The 18,792-nt window shown below is 38.5% G+C and overlaps 1 protein-coding gene across 2 annotated transcripts in view; it reads right to left on the bottom strand.

Annotated features, from left to right (window-relative positions):
* Window positions 1-145: 145 nt before the first annotated feature.
* LOC105839162 (carcinine transporter) overlaps window positions 146-18,792 on the bottom strand; it is a 27,815-nt gene continuing 9,168 nt past the window's right edge. The window contains exons 1-10 of one of the 2 annotated variants that reach the window (XM_012685306.3): window positions 8,661-10,891; window positions 6,758-7,025; window positions 4,656-4,866; window positions 3,644-3,902; window positions 3,197-3,389; window positions 2,714-2,932; window positions 2,416-2,630; window positions 2,012-2,187; window positions 1,748-1,920; window positions 146-1,612 (exon numbers count right to left, since the gene is read on the bottom strand). In XM_012685306.3, the coding sequence (XP_012540760.1) occupies window positions 1,507-1,612; window positions 1,748-1,920; window positions 2,012-2,187; window positions 2,416-2,630; window positions 2,714-2,932; window positions 3,197-3,389; window positions 3,644-3,902; window positions 4,656-4,866; window positions 6,758-7,014 (1,809 nt within the window). In that variant the 5' untranslated portion in view covers window positions 7,015-7,025; window positions 8,661-10,891 and the 3' untranslated portion in view covers window positions 146-1,506. Of the gene's footprint in view, window positions 1,613-1,747; window positions 1,921-2,011; window positions 2,188-2,415; window positions 2,631-2,713; window positions 2,933-3,196; window positions 3,390-3,643; window positions 3,903-4,655; window positions 4,867-6,757; window positions 7,026-8,660; window positions 10,892-18,792 lie in introns of those variants that run through there. The other variant, XM_028190333.2, reaches the window with a different exon arrangement.

Genomic DNA, 18,792 nt, shown 5'->3' with positions numbered 1-18,792 from the left:
TGATAATACATTAAATAATTAAGCATTTCTTTTTGTACGAATTAATAAAGTTTACAGACAAGATCGAATAGATCTTCCGATCTGTGAGGGGCATTTTCTGGGAGGGTTTACTTTCGAGAGTGAATACACTAGAACGGAGTTTACATGAGGATAAACTAACTTGTTGTTTTATTTTACATTATTATTCGGCCACCTTTAGATGGCGATGATCGAAATATTGACGTCTTTCACGATTTTTGAAGAAATTAACTTTCCAAGTTTGGCAGTGAAAGGTGAAAAAAAAAAAGAAAAACGTGTATTCATTCCGTGCTGACTTGTACATTAAATTATCTAAAAAATTTTCTACTTATGTAAAGAAAATTAATTTGCGATCGCCGCCAGCGATTTTGTAACAATCTCTTGATGATACATCAAGAAAGCGATGACAGTTCTTTTATCTGTTCGCATGATTTGGTCCGTCGCATCCTTTCAATATCGAGTGATAACAAAGTGATCTCCGTCTGTCAGTATCTCGGTACAGAAAATGAATTGTCCTTTATGTACCGCTCTCAGAGACGTTGTTCGGAGAGGCAAGGAACAATGAGCGAAGAGATGGACGTCCCTCTGTTAGATAGGTATTTTAATTCCGCCGAACGAAAGCTTTTGCAGCGAACGTGTATATGAATGTCTACAATGTGTTAGAAGCAATGGCGTGTGATGTGTGTCTCCCGTTTGAAAATGTCTGTGAGTGTGTGAATCTTTACGAACCGTGTAAACATCACACGCTTTAACTTGTGAATTAAAAAATTCATCTTTAGTCTTTAGGTGTGAATATGAAAATTTATCTTTAAGACGTCTGTGAGTGTGTGAATTTTTAAAAAACACGTGAATATCACGCACCCATGGGCGTCTTAAAACAGGGAGGTACACATTTAAAGTAGCCAAAAATGTGTGATATTCACACACTACTAACAGTATAGACACGCGATATTTATCTACGTTTCGCTCGTGAGTAAATGGAACGCCGCATTTGGCACACCGGGCTTCCTATGTAACATAAAAAAAACGTTCCGGATCCGTCGATATTACATCGATCTCCGATTTCCTAGTGATATCTCGCGAATGGCACGGAGAAGTTGGCTCGCCTGCCCGATAAATCTCTCGATAAAACTACGCTTAGTCGAATAGCTTTGTACACACAGCTGCATTCTGAAGAAGAGCGGCGCAGGTCGAAAGTCGAGGTCGTCGCGAAAGAAATGAAATTTAGAAAAGTAATCTGGCACTCTCACATTGACAAAGTTTGTTCGCATGTTCGTGTCATCCTAAACGTGCCCTTTCGTCGTAGAAATCCGTATTCTTATATCCTCGTATCTGTTCGCACTCCGCGCCGCTTCACCGCGCGTTATTGCACTTGATGTGTCCATCGCGTCACCTTCAGTTTAACACCTAAAATCACACATATACACACGCGGACGACTTTGGTCACGATATTTACAACAAATTTAGCAAATTATCGTCGGACGGTCGTTATAATTTCGTGCAGTCAATAGTTTGAATACTGCCGTGGAAGGCCACGTTTGTCACGCCCTCCTTCTTCATTTTCTTTCTCACTGATTTCTTCAGTTGCGGGGTTCTGCAGAAATTTCGATAATGAGATAAGTTTTACGTAACCATTGTTACGAGGTAAAAATGCAGAGGAATTCTCAATATTTTTTTTTTAAAGGTGAAAGAAAATGTGAAAGGAAAAAAAGAGAAGGTAGAAACTTACGAGGATATACAGGGAATCCACCAGAAGCTTTGATCCAAGCCAAAGTCGTTGCCTTCCTGCAAAGTTTCAGGTAATTCTTGGTCAAGAGTTTCCGGTAACACTAAGGTTAAGAACGCATCGAGAAACGACAAAAGGCCAAGAGTTATCAGCGGCAAATGTTCATTGACGTCGGCCTAAAAATAATAATGACGATTAATCCCAATCTGGCAATTGCATTTCATTAATTACTCAGACAGGATCTCGCGAATTCTCAGGATACTTTACCAGGTAGATCACATAGGGTCCAATGATGTGAGCCAAGTAGCCAATAATGTGAATCAGAGACACACCTTGCGCTCGCACTACGGTCGGCAACATCTCGGCCGCGTATTGGAAACCGATATTCGCGGCAATATTGACACCGAGGCGCGCCAAAATCGCCATGGCGACGGTTACTGCACCTGAAATGCCGCGGGTTATGTAAATGCAGCGTAACTTACAAGAGCTGTTTCGTGACCTGACTGTGAGGTCGATATTCATAGTCAATTCTCATATTTAAGATCGTTTGAATTCGATTATAAATATCGGCCTGGATCATAGATTGTAATTTTTATTATCATTTTTCGCTTTTTGTATTTTTCTGATGAACTTGTAAGATAATAACGAGACTAATTGATAATGTAACTTACCGGGGGGAGTACCAATGGCGATAAAGGAGAAGATACCGCATATAAACATAGAAGCAAAGCCCATCCATCGTCTGCCCCATCTATCAAGGAAAAGTGCCAGTAGCACCGCCGCCGGAAGCTCAGTCATTGAAGCTAAGGAAAACGACGTGAATACGTCGGGATGCAAAAGCTTCATGTTCCAAACGTGCCCGTCGAACACCAAAATGATCAACAGCCTAAAAACCGACTTTTTGATCAACAATTGTTTCGAACAACAAAGCCGAATAAATGGTTTCGAACTGATCTCTTTGGCACTCACCAATAAATTACAAGCAGCATGGTGATGCGAGCCAGTCGAGGCAACTTGAACAGGTGCAGGACCGTGTACTGATTGTGCGACTTGTCCTGCTCGATCATGCTCTTGCAGCTTCTTTCGAATTCTTCGAACACCTCCTGCTTCACTTCCTTGCCGTTTACTTTCGCGAATTTCTTTAGCATACCGATCGCTTTGTCAACATTGCCACTCATGATGTACCATCTAAGAAACAGAATAGGCCAACTGTCAACGCACCTATTAACTTTTTTTTGTATTTTAAGAATGCTTATTTGGACCAGAAGAATAATTACAAATTCATAATTAAAAAGAATGAACAAAATGTCAAGTTACTCTGTTTTAAGAATATTGAGACGAACTGGACGATTATTGAGCTCTCGTCACTAGTACAAAACAACAAAGAGGTTTAAAGATAATTTAATTTATATTGCAAATTCGATGGAAGACGATAAGAGTAAAGACAAGTACCGTGCACTTTCTGGGACGAGCCACGGACCGAGGAAAGCGACGATCATCGGGAATGCAGTGACGACGCTTAAAATTCTCCAATCTGCGATCCAATATGCGATCCATGGCAGAAGACCAGCGGCGGCGGCAAAGTATATCCCGAAGGACATGTTCGCCACCAGAGTTCGGTACTTCGGGCCGACGTATTCGATCACTGCGACCAAAGTTATCAAGTTAGCCGAGATGACTGAGAGAGTTACGACAACTTGCGATATTACCACGATAATTTTCGTGTTAGAATTCTATTTCGGAACTCGGGAATCAGGGGTGCAAAGCACCTCTAATCAAAGTTATTAATTGATAGGAAGAGAAATACCTATTTTCTCATCTCCTCAATAGGCCGCTTTGTCCGGACAGAAAATTGATTTAAGTTCTTCGTAACTTCGCGACTCGCGACGACATACGTACCGATGATGAAGAGTACGTTGAAGCAATTGTCGAACGACGAGCCGACGACCAGTCTTGCGAGGCAGAAGGACCAGAAGCTGTTACAGAACGCCGTGGCGACGGAGGCGAAGAATCCTACCGCGTTGCAGGACACCAACGCCGGAATTCTGCCATAGTGATCAGCTATGTAACCGAATACCAGGCCACCGAGGATACTGCCGACGAAGAAGGCCGACTGGGCCGCGGAACCGAGGAAAGTCTTGTCGCAAACCCACTCGAGCTGGTGAAACGGTGCATTTATTATTATAATCGCGCGAAGAGATTACTACTATTAATACTGTCGTCATACACATTTATTTATCTGCATATTTACAAGGTGGATATATGCCACGATTAAATACCGAAGTAATTTCTATAAATGATTTCTATCATTTGCATCTTCAATTTTATAAAATGCAATTCTGAGAAGCTTGAATTGCATCAGACCGAGAATTAAATAGATTGATGGATACAACATAACAATAGCACTTGTTCTATTGTAATAACACATTTATAACTTTATAGAAATATAATTATACTTGTAATTACTTTTGATCATCATTTCTTTGCTATCAAAAATTTGTTTACAACTTGTAAATATTCATAAATGTACGTTACACTTGTGTGACAAGTTGCAGTTTCGCTATCTGTTTTTCCGCGCGGTGTACATACAAAGGAAGCTTATGTTACTTCATATTCATGAAACGCGCTAACAAATTACTCAACGACGTGATCGGCGTAGCAATCGGTTCTAGCATCTCGGATATTACGCAACATACCGAAAAATACCGGTATGTAAATGGTTTTTTATTTTCAATACCGGTTTCTTTTTTGTTTCGTAAGAAGATTGCAATTGATGATGCGAAAGAAGAAGAGAGGGCTAAAAGTGCGCCAAGCCAGTCGACGTATCGCCGAGCGCGTCAGTCTCGACAAATTTATTAATCAATTAGTCGCGGCGACAGTGATTCACGGCGAGTGATAATTTCTCAGTTACCTCGGCGGCAATCGAGGCGTACGGTATCATCGTGTAGTTAAAGGTCCATCCCTGCTTGCAGCGGACTATCGGCCACGACAGATTGGCCTGCCTGACACCACGCTCGAGTAGCTCGGTGTAATTCACGTCGTACATGTAGCATCTTGAGAACGACGTCGCGCTCTCCAGCCTCAATTCCTCGTCGGTGGCCGGGGGTATCCCTACCGCGATCCTGTCGTAATCCAGACGTAAACAAAATCGTTAGGAAAAACACTATTGTAAACCAAACACGATACGCGCGTCTAATGTCTCTAATTTCGCTATCACGACGAAAGAATGACGCGTGTCAAATAAGTGGCACGCTCGTTGTAATCTGTGTCTCGGCACGATAGCAGATAGGATTTTTCGAAATTCCTATCTTCGACGACGTGTCATTGTCTCTTGAAAAACGTCACTAGGCACCCTACACGTTCTAAAAATTCTATAGAAAATAAAATGACAATTTTATCCGGAGGCACAATGAGTGCCTTCTATCTTCTAACTGTAGGTCATTGTCTCAATTATCGGTTGATAAAGGCTTCGCGTTTTCCAAAGAAGCTTTGCGGTTTCGTCTCCAAGAAGGAGAGAAAGAAAAGTCCGTTCCCAGACAGCCTCTCAATGGAAAGAGGATCCCCCTTATTTTTTTTTCTCTTTCCTCTTCCTTTTTCTCCTTCTTTCTTTTTTTCTCGTGGAATTCCTGTGGAATCCCTTCGAGGTCGACAAACTGGTTTTAAGAAACTTCGAATACGGTTAACTACCTACTGAAAATCAGTAGAAATTACTAATTCGAATTATTTTTGAATCATGTACGACCGCAACGATGGGTTTTTCTACATGACAGTCATGCGGGAACACCCGACAGAATTTCCTTCACGCGTCACGCAATGTTCGCTAAAACCGCTGGACAATTATTCCGAATATAATTGGAAGCACACACAGAAAATTGTAGTATTGCTTTAATGAGAAATGTATTCATCAGAGTTCGGGAATTACGTCTGTTGAACGAATGATTTCGACTCGAACAGCCCGCTTTGCAATTTTCATTGGCGCGGAAAGTTTATGTCCCACTTAAGGAAAAAGGTAAAAAAAAGACGTATTATGCACTTCTATTTGTACAACACGTTTACGGCTGAAAACCGTAACATAGGAAGTACATAAGAAGTGTATAACGTAATTAGACGTAATTATATTTCTTACTTCAGAAAAATATTCTTTTCGTGGAACAAGGACGGAATTACTCGGACGTAAATTAAGTCGTGTTTAACGCGGAAGACGAAGATTTATCTTTGGCGTCTCATTTTACTTCTTAAGTGGTACGATCACGAAATAACACTTTATTATTCGTACTTTCTATTTGAAACATGTGTTACTTAATTTAACGGGAAAGCGCGATAAGAAACGCCGAGAAAAATAATTTATTTTTCCCTTCGAGTTACTACAGCACTAATTAAATTATTAGCAGCTTTTTGTGCGAGTATGTATGTGTGCATAAAAATAATTTTATTATAGAAAAAAAAAATTATTTATAGAGTTATATATTTTCTCTGGTAATTTGTCGATTCATCAAATTATTTTCAGATAACACTTTTCCAAAGGCAAGCTGATTTTGTAGAAAAATTTTGAATTTTAAATTGCTAATAATCTAAAAATTATCGGTGTCATCGTTCTTGTAAGAATGACAAAACGGCGCAGGTAGTTTGAGGCACGCTATATGCATACAGACAAAAAGTTCCACATGCAACGATGAATCTATATATAAAGCCAAGCCGAGACCATGGCCCAAGGTCTTGGTCAGCTCGAGCCGACCGGACTTGAACTGTCGTTATGAAATAAAGATGGAGAGAATTTCACTATCTTCCACTTCTCATTCCTCGTTATTGCTGTTCTCGAGCAATGTTTACAAACTTATGAATGTCAGAAGTTCTCGCACAAAGACACCTTACAGAATCGTGCAAATTGCTTTGTGATAATTTATTGATTTACATCGTCATTATCTAAGTGTAAAATGTTAATTATCTGTTTCTTTAAATACATGTATAAAGTATCGAGCGTAGGGTTTGTGCGCCTTCTTGCGTCAGACTTACCTTTCATTATCTGTGAGATTGTAGGGATCCAACTCCGGTATGGTGCACCAATGCTCGGCGGGTACGAGAGTGATGAAGAATTGTGCGAAGTACAAAAAGGCGTAAACGAAAGTGAACGGTAGGAGTAGGATGAACAGGAACCATTGGTACCTGCTCGCCTCGCCGACGTACGGCAGGATGTCGTCAAAGTTCTCGATCTTCTTCTCGATCTTCTCGTTGCCCTCCTCTACTTTCGCGGACTCGACCATGACCGTCATCGTAGCGATATCTGGAAGGAGCGACAAAAACGCCCGTGAGATCCCCGAGGAATGTTATATCGCGACGAGGAAGACTCGTCTAAGTTGGCGGTTTGTTCACGTAGACGCGCTCGGTGGAATGTGAGACTTGCGGGAACAAAGAACGAAATGCATAACGCGATAACGAGGCGTGAGACGCCTTGGCTATCATTATGCCGCTAATGAGCCGAGCGGATCTGCGTTTGTACGCATACGATGGCGCCACAGGAAAGGAAAACTAATAGGAATAAATAAAAGACCGTTATATATTATGACATAGCAAACGCTACGGCGCTATATAACTGATCTTCGTCATTATACATTATTTTTCAATACTAAATGACAAGATGACACGTCGAAGTTAGAAAATTATCTTGAAAGAGAGGATTCTCTGACTTCTAAGTCAGACGAGTAAACAGTTGGACGAACAACGAGTATGGTAATTAACTGAACGTAAAATGTTATATGTTGATATAAACGAAAACCTGAATAATATTAGAATAAACATTAAGGAACGTTCTCTGATACTCGCTTACAAATCCCGTTCAAATTTGTAATTTCTATTACATTGTTTATTTTTGCGAAAATAAAAATGTCAACGCTTCTCCATTTCTTATTTTTCTTGAGAGTTAGAACATTTTTTGAGACGCATCTAATTTTGCAACACTCTCTTCAAACGGATTCAAAGGAATATGCGCCTTTAAGTAAAATCACAGTAAAATATAAATAATTCCGCGTTACATTATGCGATCATCGTTCGTTAAATGAGAAATCGTTGTAACGACTGTGTCGTTGAAACTTACAAGATATCGAAACGATTGCATGAACGGCTTGCACGCCGCATTAATTCAGTACAGAAGTAATTACACATCAAACAATTATATATCGTCCTCGAAAATACGTAACAAGAAAAAGACGCGTAAGTCATCAGTGCTAATAATGCGATCAGATATTCATAAAGCTTGATACGTATTTGCAGGGGAGAACAGGGATTGTTTTTAACAGAAATCACAATTTGAACTATATAATAATCGAACAAGAAAAAAAGACAATATTAGCAAATTCGCAGAAATAACGTAGCCTTGTTAATGTATCGATAATCCATTGCTGTTCTTGTTCGCTGATCTATTCGAAACTACCGTTCTATCTCCGCTTATCAATTTGTAATTCCATAATAATCCTTTAATCGTCTAGCTTAAATTATTAATTTCATTAATATTCCTTGTACTTGCTGTGTCCATTAAATCAATATTTGCTCCATTTTAAATGACCGTAAATTCCGTGATGTAATACTTTTTCTTATAACGGGAATAAGAAATTTCATACATGTAAGTAAGAACGACCGACACTTCACACGATTAAGTAATTAAAAGGATATAAAAATAAAGATAATAAATAATATAATATAAAAATCAGGATGTGTTACACCTTTTTTCAGAAAATAAATAAATGTCAGCTGTTTACACAGAAGATCAGATTTTATAAAATTTTTCGTCTTAGTTCTAGCGCATTTCAGTTTCATCAGATGTACGAAAGACAATTTTTTGACATTTATCTCAAAATAATTTTATGTCATGTAAAAAGAGTAAAGAGAAGAAATATCTGACAGCACGGCCATCAGAAGTTACCTGTTGATTCTTCTAGCGTGGGGAGCAATGTAAAGAATCACGAAAAATCGATGTATCGCGCACAAAGGTAAATTAATCCACAAAGCAGAGATTCACTTTACAGAGACCGTGAGGAGTAAGGGAATGAGGGAAAAAAATGTATATATACTTCAAACGCGAGAAGTACGAAAGATATTCCGACGGGATCTCTCACGGGATCAATCGTACGAAGAGGAAGTTCTCGAAGAGGAAAAGGAGGAAAAATCCCGATTTTCTTTTTCCCGACTTTTGTCTCACCGCCGATCGATTTTTCGTTTTCACGCACTACATCGTTGTTTCGAGAAGCGTGCGGACTGTCGGCAGCGCAGCCGATTGGTGGGGCTTTATAGTCTCTTCCACTACAGATGCAGAAAACCACGCGTTTCCCCACCTTGATGGGGGACCGGCAAGGACCGGTAGACGCCGGGCGCGGATCGGGCAAACGCAGGCAAACGCGACCTGCTGTCGACGCACGTTGTGTGTCGCAACGCGATCGCACTTTCTGTGACGTCATTGGGAAACGCAGATACGTTGTACTAACGGGGATTTAACGATTTTTTTTTCTTTTCCTTTCCCATCGCGTTCTCGTACGCACGCGACCGTGCGCGCGATCTTTCTCGATCGCGCACGCACTCGTTCCGCAAACGTCATCGCCTTCCTTTCTGCGCAATCTTTCGCGCGTGTGTTTCGCGCGCACGTGAGAGCACGATCGATATAAAGAGTACGGGGGAAGAGCGCGAATGCGTCACTCGTCGCATCTATTCGACGAGGGAACGAAATCTCTGAGAAAAATCCGAGCGATATGTCGAAAAGATACATGGCGATATATATTTCAGATAGAGCATTATGCTAGTCCTCCAGCCGCTGAGTTTTGACCTCGGCGGTTGAAAAGATCCGAAGATAATGAATTTCCCTGATACACAGCTAGGAAATTGGATATGTAATAATAATTACTTACTTAAAATGTCTATGATTTATACCTCTTCCGCTCGGTAACCATCAATTTCGGAGATGCTATCAAATAAAAACCTTGAAAATGTTATTTATAATTGTAATTATATTATATTATATGTGTAATTTTGTTTATAATAAATGTTATATAAATAACTTGTCATATAAATAACGTATTATTTTATCTTCTTGTTTTCATAATTTCTGTAATTATATTAAATGCGTCTAAAGAAATTTAAACTTGACATTAATGCTCCTGGAAGTATAAATTTGATTAAATTAAGGATGATAAGATTTGTATCTTATTCCGAGTTGATTATCTCATTAGTAACGCATATATGTGATGATTTAATAAGAATATGATTACTCATAATTTTAAAGTAAGATGTTAAAGTAAAGTTAAAGGAAAAGATGTAAAACAGTATTTTTATTTAGCCAAATGTTTTGGCACGGTTTCTTGTTCGTCAAGTATCGAAGAATTGCTCAGGTAGGAGAATCAGTCATACGAAATGTCGTTTCCCTCGATTTTTGATGGATATTAACAAACGTAACAGTATTAATCGAACAATGATGTAATGCCTAAATAATTAAGTATGAAAAATTAACCAATTTAATCTCAATAATTTATAGCACTTGTTAATATTGCAACGTTCAATTAGACGTTAATAATTTAGTATTAAACTTTCCGCTTGGCGTGTCTTTTCTTAAATTGTCTATTATGAATGAAAAAGCTTCTATTTTGGTTTAAAAATCAATAATGGAAATTAAGTATCAATAAAGCTCATGTGAAAATACGAGTTAAGTATCAATTACAATCGAGAAGCAATTACCATTAGAGAAACGCGCGTCACTAATTTCTTTGTGCGAGAGATGAGGAAACATGGGTTTACGTGAATCATGAGGAAACTCGTCATTCATAAGAGAATCCCCAATGATAGATCTGCATTCGGCATGATTATATCATCGTGTGCGTCTGAGGTAGCAAGCTGACGTTATTCGTTGTTTTAGTGTTAAAATGTCATCAAAGATGTTGTTTTGATGTCAAAATAATGACAAATAACGTGAGCTTATTACCTGGGATGCATCTCTATTATGATAATATCACAGCATGCACAATGCGAGGTGTTCTCCGAGAGATTTACAGTGCTGGGCAAAAGTACTGGTACAGTGCAGTTGATACTATGAAATGACCTAAATCCTTAAATTCTTTTAGGTCTAAATTTTTGTTAAAAAATGAAAAGTTCATATAGTTATTTTAAAAAATCTGAAAGATAGCTGAACGTAAAAATTAAGTTAAAACATAAAAATTCAAAATATCTCGGATCTCAGAAATAAAATATTATTAAATTGTAACAAAATTGTTTATTAATAGACGTTTTTTTCTCGCGTCTGTAAGTATCGATCAATATCATTTCTCTATCAATAGTCACTTTCCCAATCGTCGAAACGAAAAACTTAAAAATTATGCGCATTTATACGAGGCAAGTTTTTTAATTTATCGATTGATCAATTGCATTGTGCGTAAATGCTCTTACAGAGCAAAGTTGTATTTGCGCACAGTTGATCAAATGATGAATTATGTGTAATCATTAGTAATCTATTATCTTTTATCAAACAAAGCATGGAAAGTACTGACATTCATTCTTTAGGGCTAATTATTCCAACTTCTTGGAAATTTACCTATTAGGTAAGCATGTGTCTATTTTTATTTTTTAAATAAAGACAGATTCATATTAATACTAAATGTATCATCAAGAATATTAAGTAAAAATAAAAATTTATACAGAAATAAAGTTTGCAACGTATTTTTTTCATAGTTATTGTTTTATAGCAATCGCTATGTCGTGCTAATTTGTGTATACACCACTGTATAATAATAATGCAAACAATAATATCCAAACTGAGAAAAGTGCATAGGTAAGTGTGTAATGATGCAATGTTAACGTGGACACGAATTTGCCTGACGCATTTTTTGAGAATGAAAAAATCTACGATAGACATTCAATGATAAACAAGCCCTTGATAACGATAATCAAACTTCTTTCTCTGATAAATATATTTCTCTTACGTGTTTCGAATCTTAAACATTTCCGATTTCCCCTAAAAGAAAAGCCTGACTTCTCAACGAATGCAAAGAGTCTTCCTTACCGTAAGCTTTTCAAGTCTATCAATAAAATCAGATTATGACATTCACGGGCGATATGACCACGATGACGAAAGGAGGAGGGAGTTGTTCGATTTAAATGCCACAGATTTGAGCTATTTTAATAAAAAAAACGACGTCCAGAAGGTGAGCGAGTTGTGTATTGCAATTTATATGCACATAACGATCGACGATCGGCGTCGGTGCCTCGACTTCCGGCGGCGATGCGTCGCACGAGTTCTGCGCGCGGCTGCGAGTGCTCTGGACGCGAAGACGACGACCTTGATCGGTGGGCAGGGAAAACCCAAGACAACCAGAATAGAACGCTCGGGCTCGGGTCCGAGAGCGGCGGAGGTGCCGAGAAAGACGTCGAGAGGCTGGACGAAACCGGTTGACGAACGCGAATGAGCGACGCGACGAGCGGCTTCCACAGCGCGGAGAAGGTATACCATAGTCGTCTTTCGTCTTGCGGGTTGGAGGGAAACGCGCGCCGGAGTTCTTCTTCACTTGCGAGCAGCGGAGGAAAAATTCGAGGAACGAAGCGAAGAGGAGTATTTGCGCGGCGCGTGACGTCACGGGAATCTTGGCTCTTTTTTTCTCTCTTCCTAAATGTCATCGAGCGCGCATGTCTCGCGTCTCTCGATTCTTCGTCTTCGTCTTCATCTCCTCGCGAGGTTTTGCTCTCGCCGTTGCATAGGGCCTCCCGGAATCACACCGATTAGCCTTCGTTTAACAAACTCGCTACCAAACCTACCACATATTCTTGATGTCTCTATCTTATAATACTTTTTTCAATTAAACTTTTACTTTCTTCTGATGTAAACTGGCGATATTGTATAAATCGCTAATCAATGGATTCAATTTTAGCGGCCATGCAAGAGTAAATAATGGGTCAATTAGAGTGACGGAATCAGTGTCGCGTGATGATAGCGATATTGACACGATATTTAAATTGATCGGTATTATGACAATAAAAATTAAATGAATTTGGCGCCGCCAGCATTGTCTGCCCGAAACGATTGAATTGACACGGACGATATTAATTCCCGCGCTCTTCGCTTGAATGGTCGCTGCGAGAATGTTACACGATGGATCTTTCGCGCGCGCGCGCGCGGCGTCGTTCGTCCTTGCGAATTGCAATAATTGCGTAAAACGCGTGAATCTAACGAGCTGTTACGCGAGGACGCGGTAAAGGCGACACGCGAAATGACTTAAAGTACATATTAGTTGCGACAGCATTATAACGGCACATCGGATCGAAAGCGTGTCACATACGAACGAAACGAGTCCGCGAATAAGTGCAGGTTACCGTTTGGTAGAAAACTTTAAAATCTTTTGTCGATGACTGTGGCATTAGAGCCATGTCGGATTTGATTAAGAAAGAATATTGTGAGACGATACACAATCTAAATAAATGGATAAATAATGTAAATCGATGGATAAGAAAAGAAATTATGTCATCTTGACTGATTTTATATGAAAAAGATAAATAGCAGCTTTATTGATAAATCTAATTAAAACTTGTTATTTTACTAGAGTAGATTTTCTTAAGAAACTTGAAAAATTACATTTGTCGATTAGCTTATTATCAGAGCCATTTACCGATAGATTTAATAATTAGGAATAAATATTGTAAACAGCAGTCTAACCGGATTAACAAAAAATAAATTAATTATGCTGTCTTGATTGATTTCATGTTGTTGAAAGATATATTTTAGTTCTTAATAAATTAGACTTATTTTATTTCCTCGAGACATCTGAAAAATTCATTTGTCGATATGGTTTGCAACGATAAAGACTATACGAATTCGGTTTAAACAAAGTGCGTTTAGAGCAACATAGTAAAATCGTGCATGCACAACAGTTGATCATTGCTATAAATAGCGAAAGCTAGAAATGGTGGTTTTGATGAGGTTTTTTTCTTCCACTTTTTAATTGGAATACATTAAAATGGTGGGCGTGTACAGATGCGTAATACAAGTTGAGATATGCGTTAAGATATGGATCATGCAATAATTGCCTCTCGAAGACAAAGACATGGCCGCGAGATGTGAAGAATTCGCCCGCGGGCTTCCGCGAGCTAGTAGTATTAAATCGCCGAGCCGCAAACCCCCAGGTGGCTTCTTATCGAGTTCAAACACGCACTGAGACGATAATGATAGTCCTTAGGTTTCAGCGGTAGGAAGGACGTGCGCGTACTCGAATAACTCTGCTATCTAATGGTGTTTCGAATCTCGTGTTTCGAATCGTTAGGTATCAATAAGCGGCAACGTGACAAAGGGACGAACGCTCGTTTATTTCTCTTGTAGTCGCACCCTCAAAAGTGAACGATAATTATCTTTACTAACGTGAGGCAGTCTGTTTTAGCAAAATGTCAAAAACAAGTCTTAAATTTATTGAAATATAGCTATTAAAAATATTCTTAAGTATAAATAAAGTACATAACACACACACACACACACACACACACACACACACACACACACACACACACACACACACACACACAAAATAGAAATATGCAAGTCAAAGTTAAGACAATAAAAAATTAAAACATTAAAAAGAATAAATAAATTTATATATAAAAAAGAATAAATTTCTATATTAAAAAAATATTAATTATGTGTATTTGTACAATTTATACATTTTTAATATATAATATATTATGATTAATTTACGATAAGATTTTTCATTCTAATAATGTATTTTTTAGTTTGCTTTCAATAATTTCAATTGGCTTGGAAAGATGAGCAGTATAAAATGCATCTTTATAAGTGATTTCACACGTTTTTCATGAAAACAAAGTTTTCGATCTATCGATAAATCAACAATTTAATGATTCAATGATTAAGTCTCTCATTTAAAAGCCAACTGATTTTTTTATTTGTTAAACTTTAGTAAATGGATTTACAATTTATAATTTAAATTAAAAGTGGTTGTATGTATTGAACAGATGTCTAACATGTAAATAAAATTCACAATTGTTAGTAAGGTCAACCGACGGGTTCATAAAAATATTAACATATTGTTGAAAAAAAATTAGATCGAGGTTAACTATAGTCGGTCATGTAAAGACTTTGGCATAATTCATTTTCTTATCTTTCAATCTATTTTATTTGGCTGTTTACTTAACTACACTAAACTGTGACGCGTCGTTTTAGAACACTCGCTCTTATCACGCGTAAAGCAACGTTGCTTGCTATGCCATACATTAAGAACTTGTTTATAATGCATGAGTATACATACGTATATTCAATATTAAAAAATCTATCCTCATCTTATGTAAGCTTAAACGAATGGAACTTGAGAAGAAGAGTGTTAATTATCATTGGGCAACGATGCATCGTGATGCGTCAAAGATTTGATCGAGATTTGACTTGATTCGTGTGCGTAATTTACAACGACAGAAAGTGGTCGTTTCTGATTATCAATTCGTTTAACAATGGTATTTTCGGCTTAACCCGCCGCGAGGAAAGCAATTAACCATCTGACAAGTAAACCGTAATTTATTACCGGACTTAGATAGCAACAATACGAGACAAACATCTTTGTGCAGGATGGCAGTATGTATGCAATTAATTTCGTCCAGGAACATTAAAAGATTCCATTGCACGAAAATGGCATCTATAACATTTCACTAACATTTCACTGGCACATTAATTAATTAAAGTAACGAACGGAAGAAGCATAGTCTGTCTCGCGGAACAGCCAATCTTTCTTTAGAAAAGTAAACTTATGATATCAGAAAGCATCTAATTCTTATATAATAATTGTAGTAATAAATAGACAAATTTAAACGGTAGCTGATATATAAAAAGAGTTTATATCTTCTTGAAACAATCAAATTAATTTAAGTTAAATTGTATTGTAAAATAAATTAAAATATAAATTTTTCTTTAATTTTTCGCAGAGCCGTACTTCAGAAACTCGAAGTCATTCGATCGAGTGTTGTGATTTGTTGTTGGATTAAAAATCACGGTGTGAGTCGGTAAAAAATCAGGAATAACAATGTAACAAAGTACGGACACATTCGGACGATTAAAATCAATGTCAGTCGTCATACGAATCGAATGGCGCGCGTGATATTTTGTTTTACTTTTTTGCCGAATCTAGGAAACATATCGCAACCTTTACAAATAATAAAATGCAACGCAAACGCGTTTTTATAAGCGTTTCTCTATAGAGAAACCGTGCACTTGCAGAGAAGAGGCAAATGTAATGAATAGGTTGTCTCAATTTTATAAGCTCGGCGATAGATGCCTCATACAACAGACACGAACATGCACGGTAAAGTTGCAAATTAGCATTTTAAGATATGACCGTCGTTGACGACAGTCGTCTATTTTGGAGTATGCAAAATCGATCGAACAGATGCCTCATTGAGATATTGAATGTGGTTTCAAAGGTGGTCGGCAAATTTATTCCGCGCCGTCATTTATCTCTGACATACGGAGGTTTCAAGAAAATTTTCCGATCTTAATTACCGAGCGCACCGACCGGCACGTGATCTGCGGATACTTACCGAGCATCCGAGTTTCTCCTTGGTGCTTTTTGTTAAACGCGCTGACGCGTACCATTATTAAATTTCTATGGCATGATAATCTTTCTCGCGGCGACGTATCGACACGTGTTCCGACGAGCACGGCGGAGAAGTGGGTATTACTCTTCAGAGACGGTATCGAAAGCGTCATTTATCAGACTAATTAGCGTCTCTAGAGTGGGGCTTTTCACCTATCTGATCAATAATCAGTGAGGATTATTTTCTTATTTTTAGCTTGAAACATTCGCGCATTCCGTGTGACCTAATCTAATCCTCGCTCTCCTACTCCTTTAGTTCACTCCTTTAGTCCTTGGAAATGTCAATGCGGTCACGCTCGGGTGGTTTAATCGATAATAGATAGAATCTACTCTTGGTCTAAAAAACTGAATCGATTGTTTCGTCGCCAGTATTACCGAACATAACAGCTACTTTCGGCATTGTATCATCGGGTACCTCTTCTATTTTTTTCTTTTCTTCAACATTAAAGTCTCTCTCTTTCTTTTCTCTCTATGAAAGATTGATATTTTATTATACATTATATTTATATTTACATATTTTATAAATTTATTTTTTTATAAATAATTTATATGCGATAAAGATATTGTAATAAAATAATGTCTATAATTACTAACAACTTATATATAAAAACAAATGATACGTGTAATAATAAATAATAATAGTTCTCTCGCCTTATGTTGAAATATAAAAGCCATGTTAAAACACAAAAGAAACAACTTCGATGTACGCTCTATTAAAGGGGCTTGCTATTACCTAATATCTATTCTAACACTCCTTAAGATCGCAAATGTTTCGCCGTAATACATATTACGTATTATATTTTCTGACGCGATATTCGTGGAAATGATCATCTGATCAGAAAACAATATAATTTGATATCTCTTAGAGCTGCCAAAGAATATTCTCTACTATATATTGACGTGTGAACTTGCGGCTATTAAAATCATTATTGAATTGTGTACGGTTTGCGCACGTGTATATTTTTGCAAAAAACAGAAATAGAAATACTATGCTAATGTATCATACAACACGCTACAATAAACATATATTTTATTGTACGTAGATAGAAAAAAAAGTGTTTTCTAACATTAATATATTGTAAATTATTTTTTTTTAAGATTAATCTCATTTCTCCGTTCGTGTCTTGAAATACGAAAATATTTATAATCTAATCGTTGCTTTTCATTGTCACAGCAAATCCAACAGAGAATATCTGTACATTTTTCTCCTTTCCTCTCTTTCTCGCGCGAAATTTTAAGTTTGGTCCCGTTTTGCCAACAATCGGGACGCCGCGCGCCGGCGTTTTGTCGCAAAGCCGTAGATTTCTCCATTTCGTGCCTTCGCATTCAAATGAATTCAAATGGATCATGAATAATTCATTAGGCGGCCTGTCAAGGGCAAAAAACTCATGTATCGCGGAAACGTGATTCACGGTGAGAACGCGAGGAGTGAATCGAACTCGAGTGAAACTGCATGCAGCCGGGCGGTACATCGCGCCAGGTAAACACCCGATCGATAGATAGTAGAGCCCGTCAGCCGCGCGGTAGTTTCCACTACGGAGGAAGAAGCTCCTTTTTGCGACGAGGAAAACTCGAATCGTTTCCGCGAGATGATTGCGAAAAGTTGCGGTCTCGCCGGGCGTGTCTTTCTGTTTCGCAGTGACGCCAGCCGAGAGACCTCGCGCAGCCTGACGAATTGCGGGAAGGAACGCTCGAGAAGCTTTATTCGTTCGCAAACAGAGGAATCGTCGCCGCGGAATCAGGTGCGCGAGGAGTCAGGCGACTCGAGGTAAGACCCCCCGCGGGCCGCGATAAACGACGCGATGACGCGTTGCTGGATGGATGCGGAAATAGTCGTTAATCTGGCGGCGCGTTACACGGTGATTTTCGCGGCAGATATAAGCTCTCCCCCTTGCCGGGAGATCGCCGAGATTTTGTTCCGTGCACCCCGCGCTGTGTCCGTCAATTAAAATTAATAACGACGGAGGAGAGAAATCGCGGCGCAGCTCTGTCGTTAATGAGAGAGATGTCGATCCGCGTCGCGTCCGTTTTGCATGGATGAATTTTTTTTCTTCCTTCTGACGCGAGCGAATTGTGCATCCACCACCGCGGCGAACGAATAAATCACCTCGCACCTGCGTCACAGATGACTTTCGATAAAAATCGCAGTAACACTCCGGTCCCTCCCCTCGAGACGCAGAAAGACCGTTCTGCAAACTTCTTATCGATCCAATATTATCGAATCTTTATAATTTTCCTCTTAATTACAACATAATGAGCTGATGGATGCGATAAAACCAATAAATGCAACTGCATTTGCAACAGATAATGATAAAATTGATAGATGAAACATCGACAAATAAAATAAAAAGTGGAAGCCTCGCCTGCTTTGCGTGGCAAATTATAAGCAGGTTTCCATGGGACACACCTCCACGTGATTTCGTTCTACATAGACGTTCGTGG

Source organism: Monomorium pharaonis, chromosome 8 (genome assembly GCF_013373865.1).
Source record: "Monomorium pharaonis isolate MP-MQ-018 chromosome 8, ASM1337386v2, whole genome shotgun sequence".
Taxonomy (NCBI): Eukaryota; Metazoa; Arthropoda; class Insecta; order Hymenoptera; family Formicidae; genus Monomorium; species Monomorium pharaonis.
Note: the sequence above shows the minus strand (reverse complement) of the source record. Positions and strands in the feature narration are given on the sequence as shown.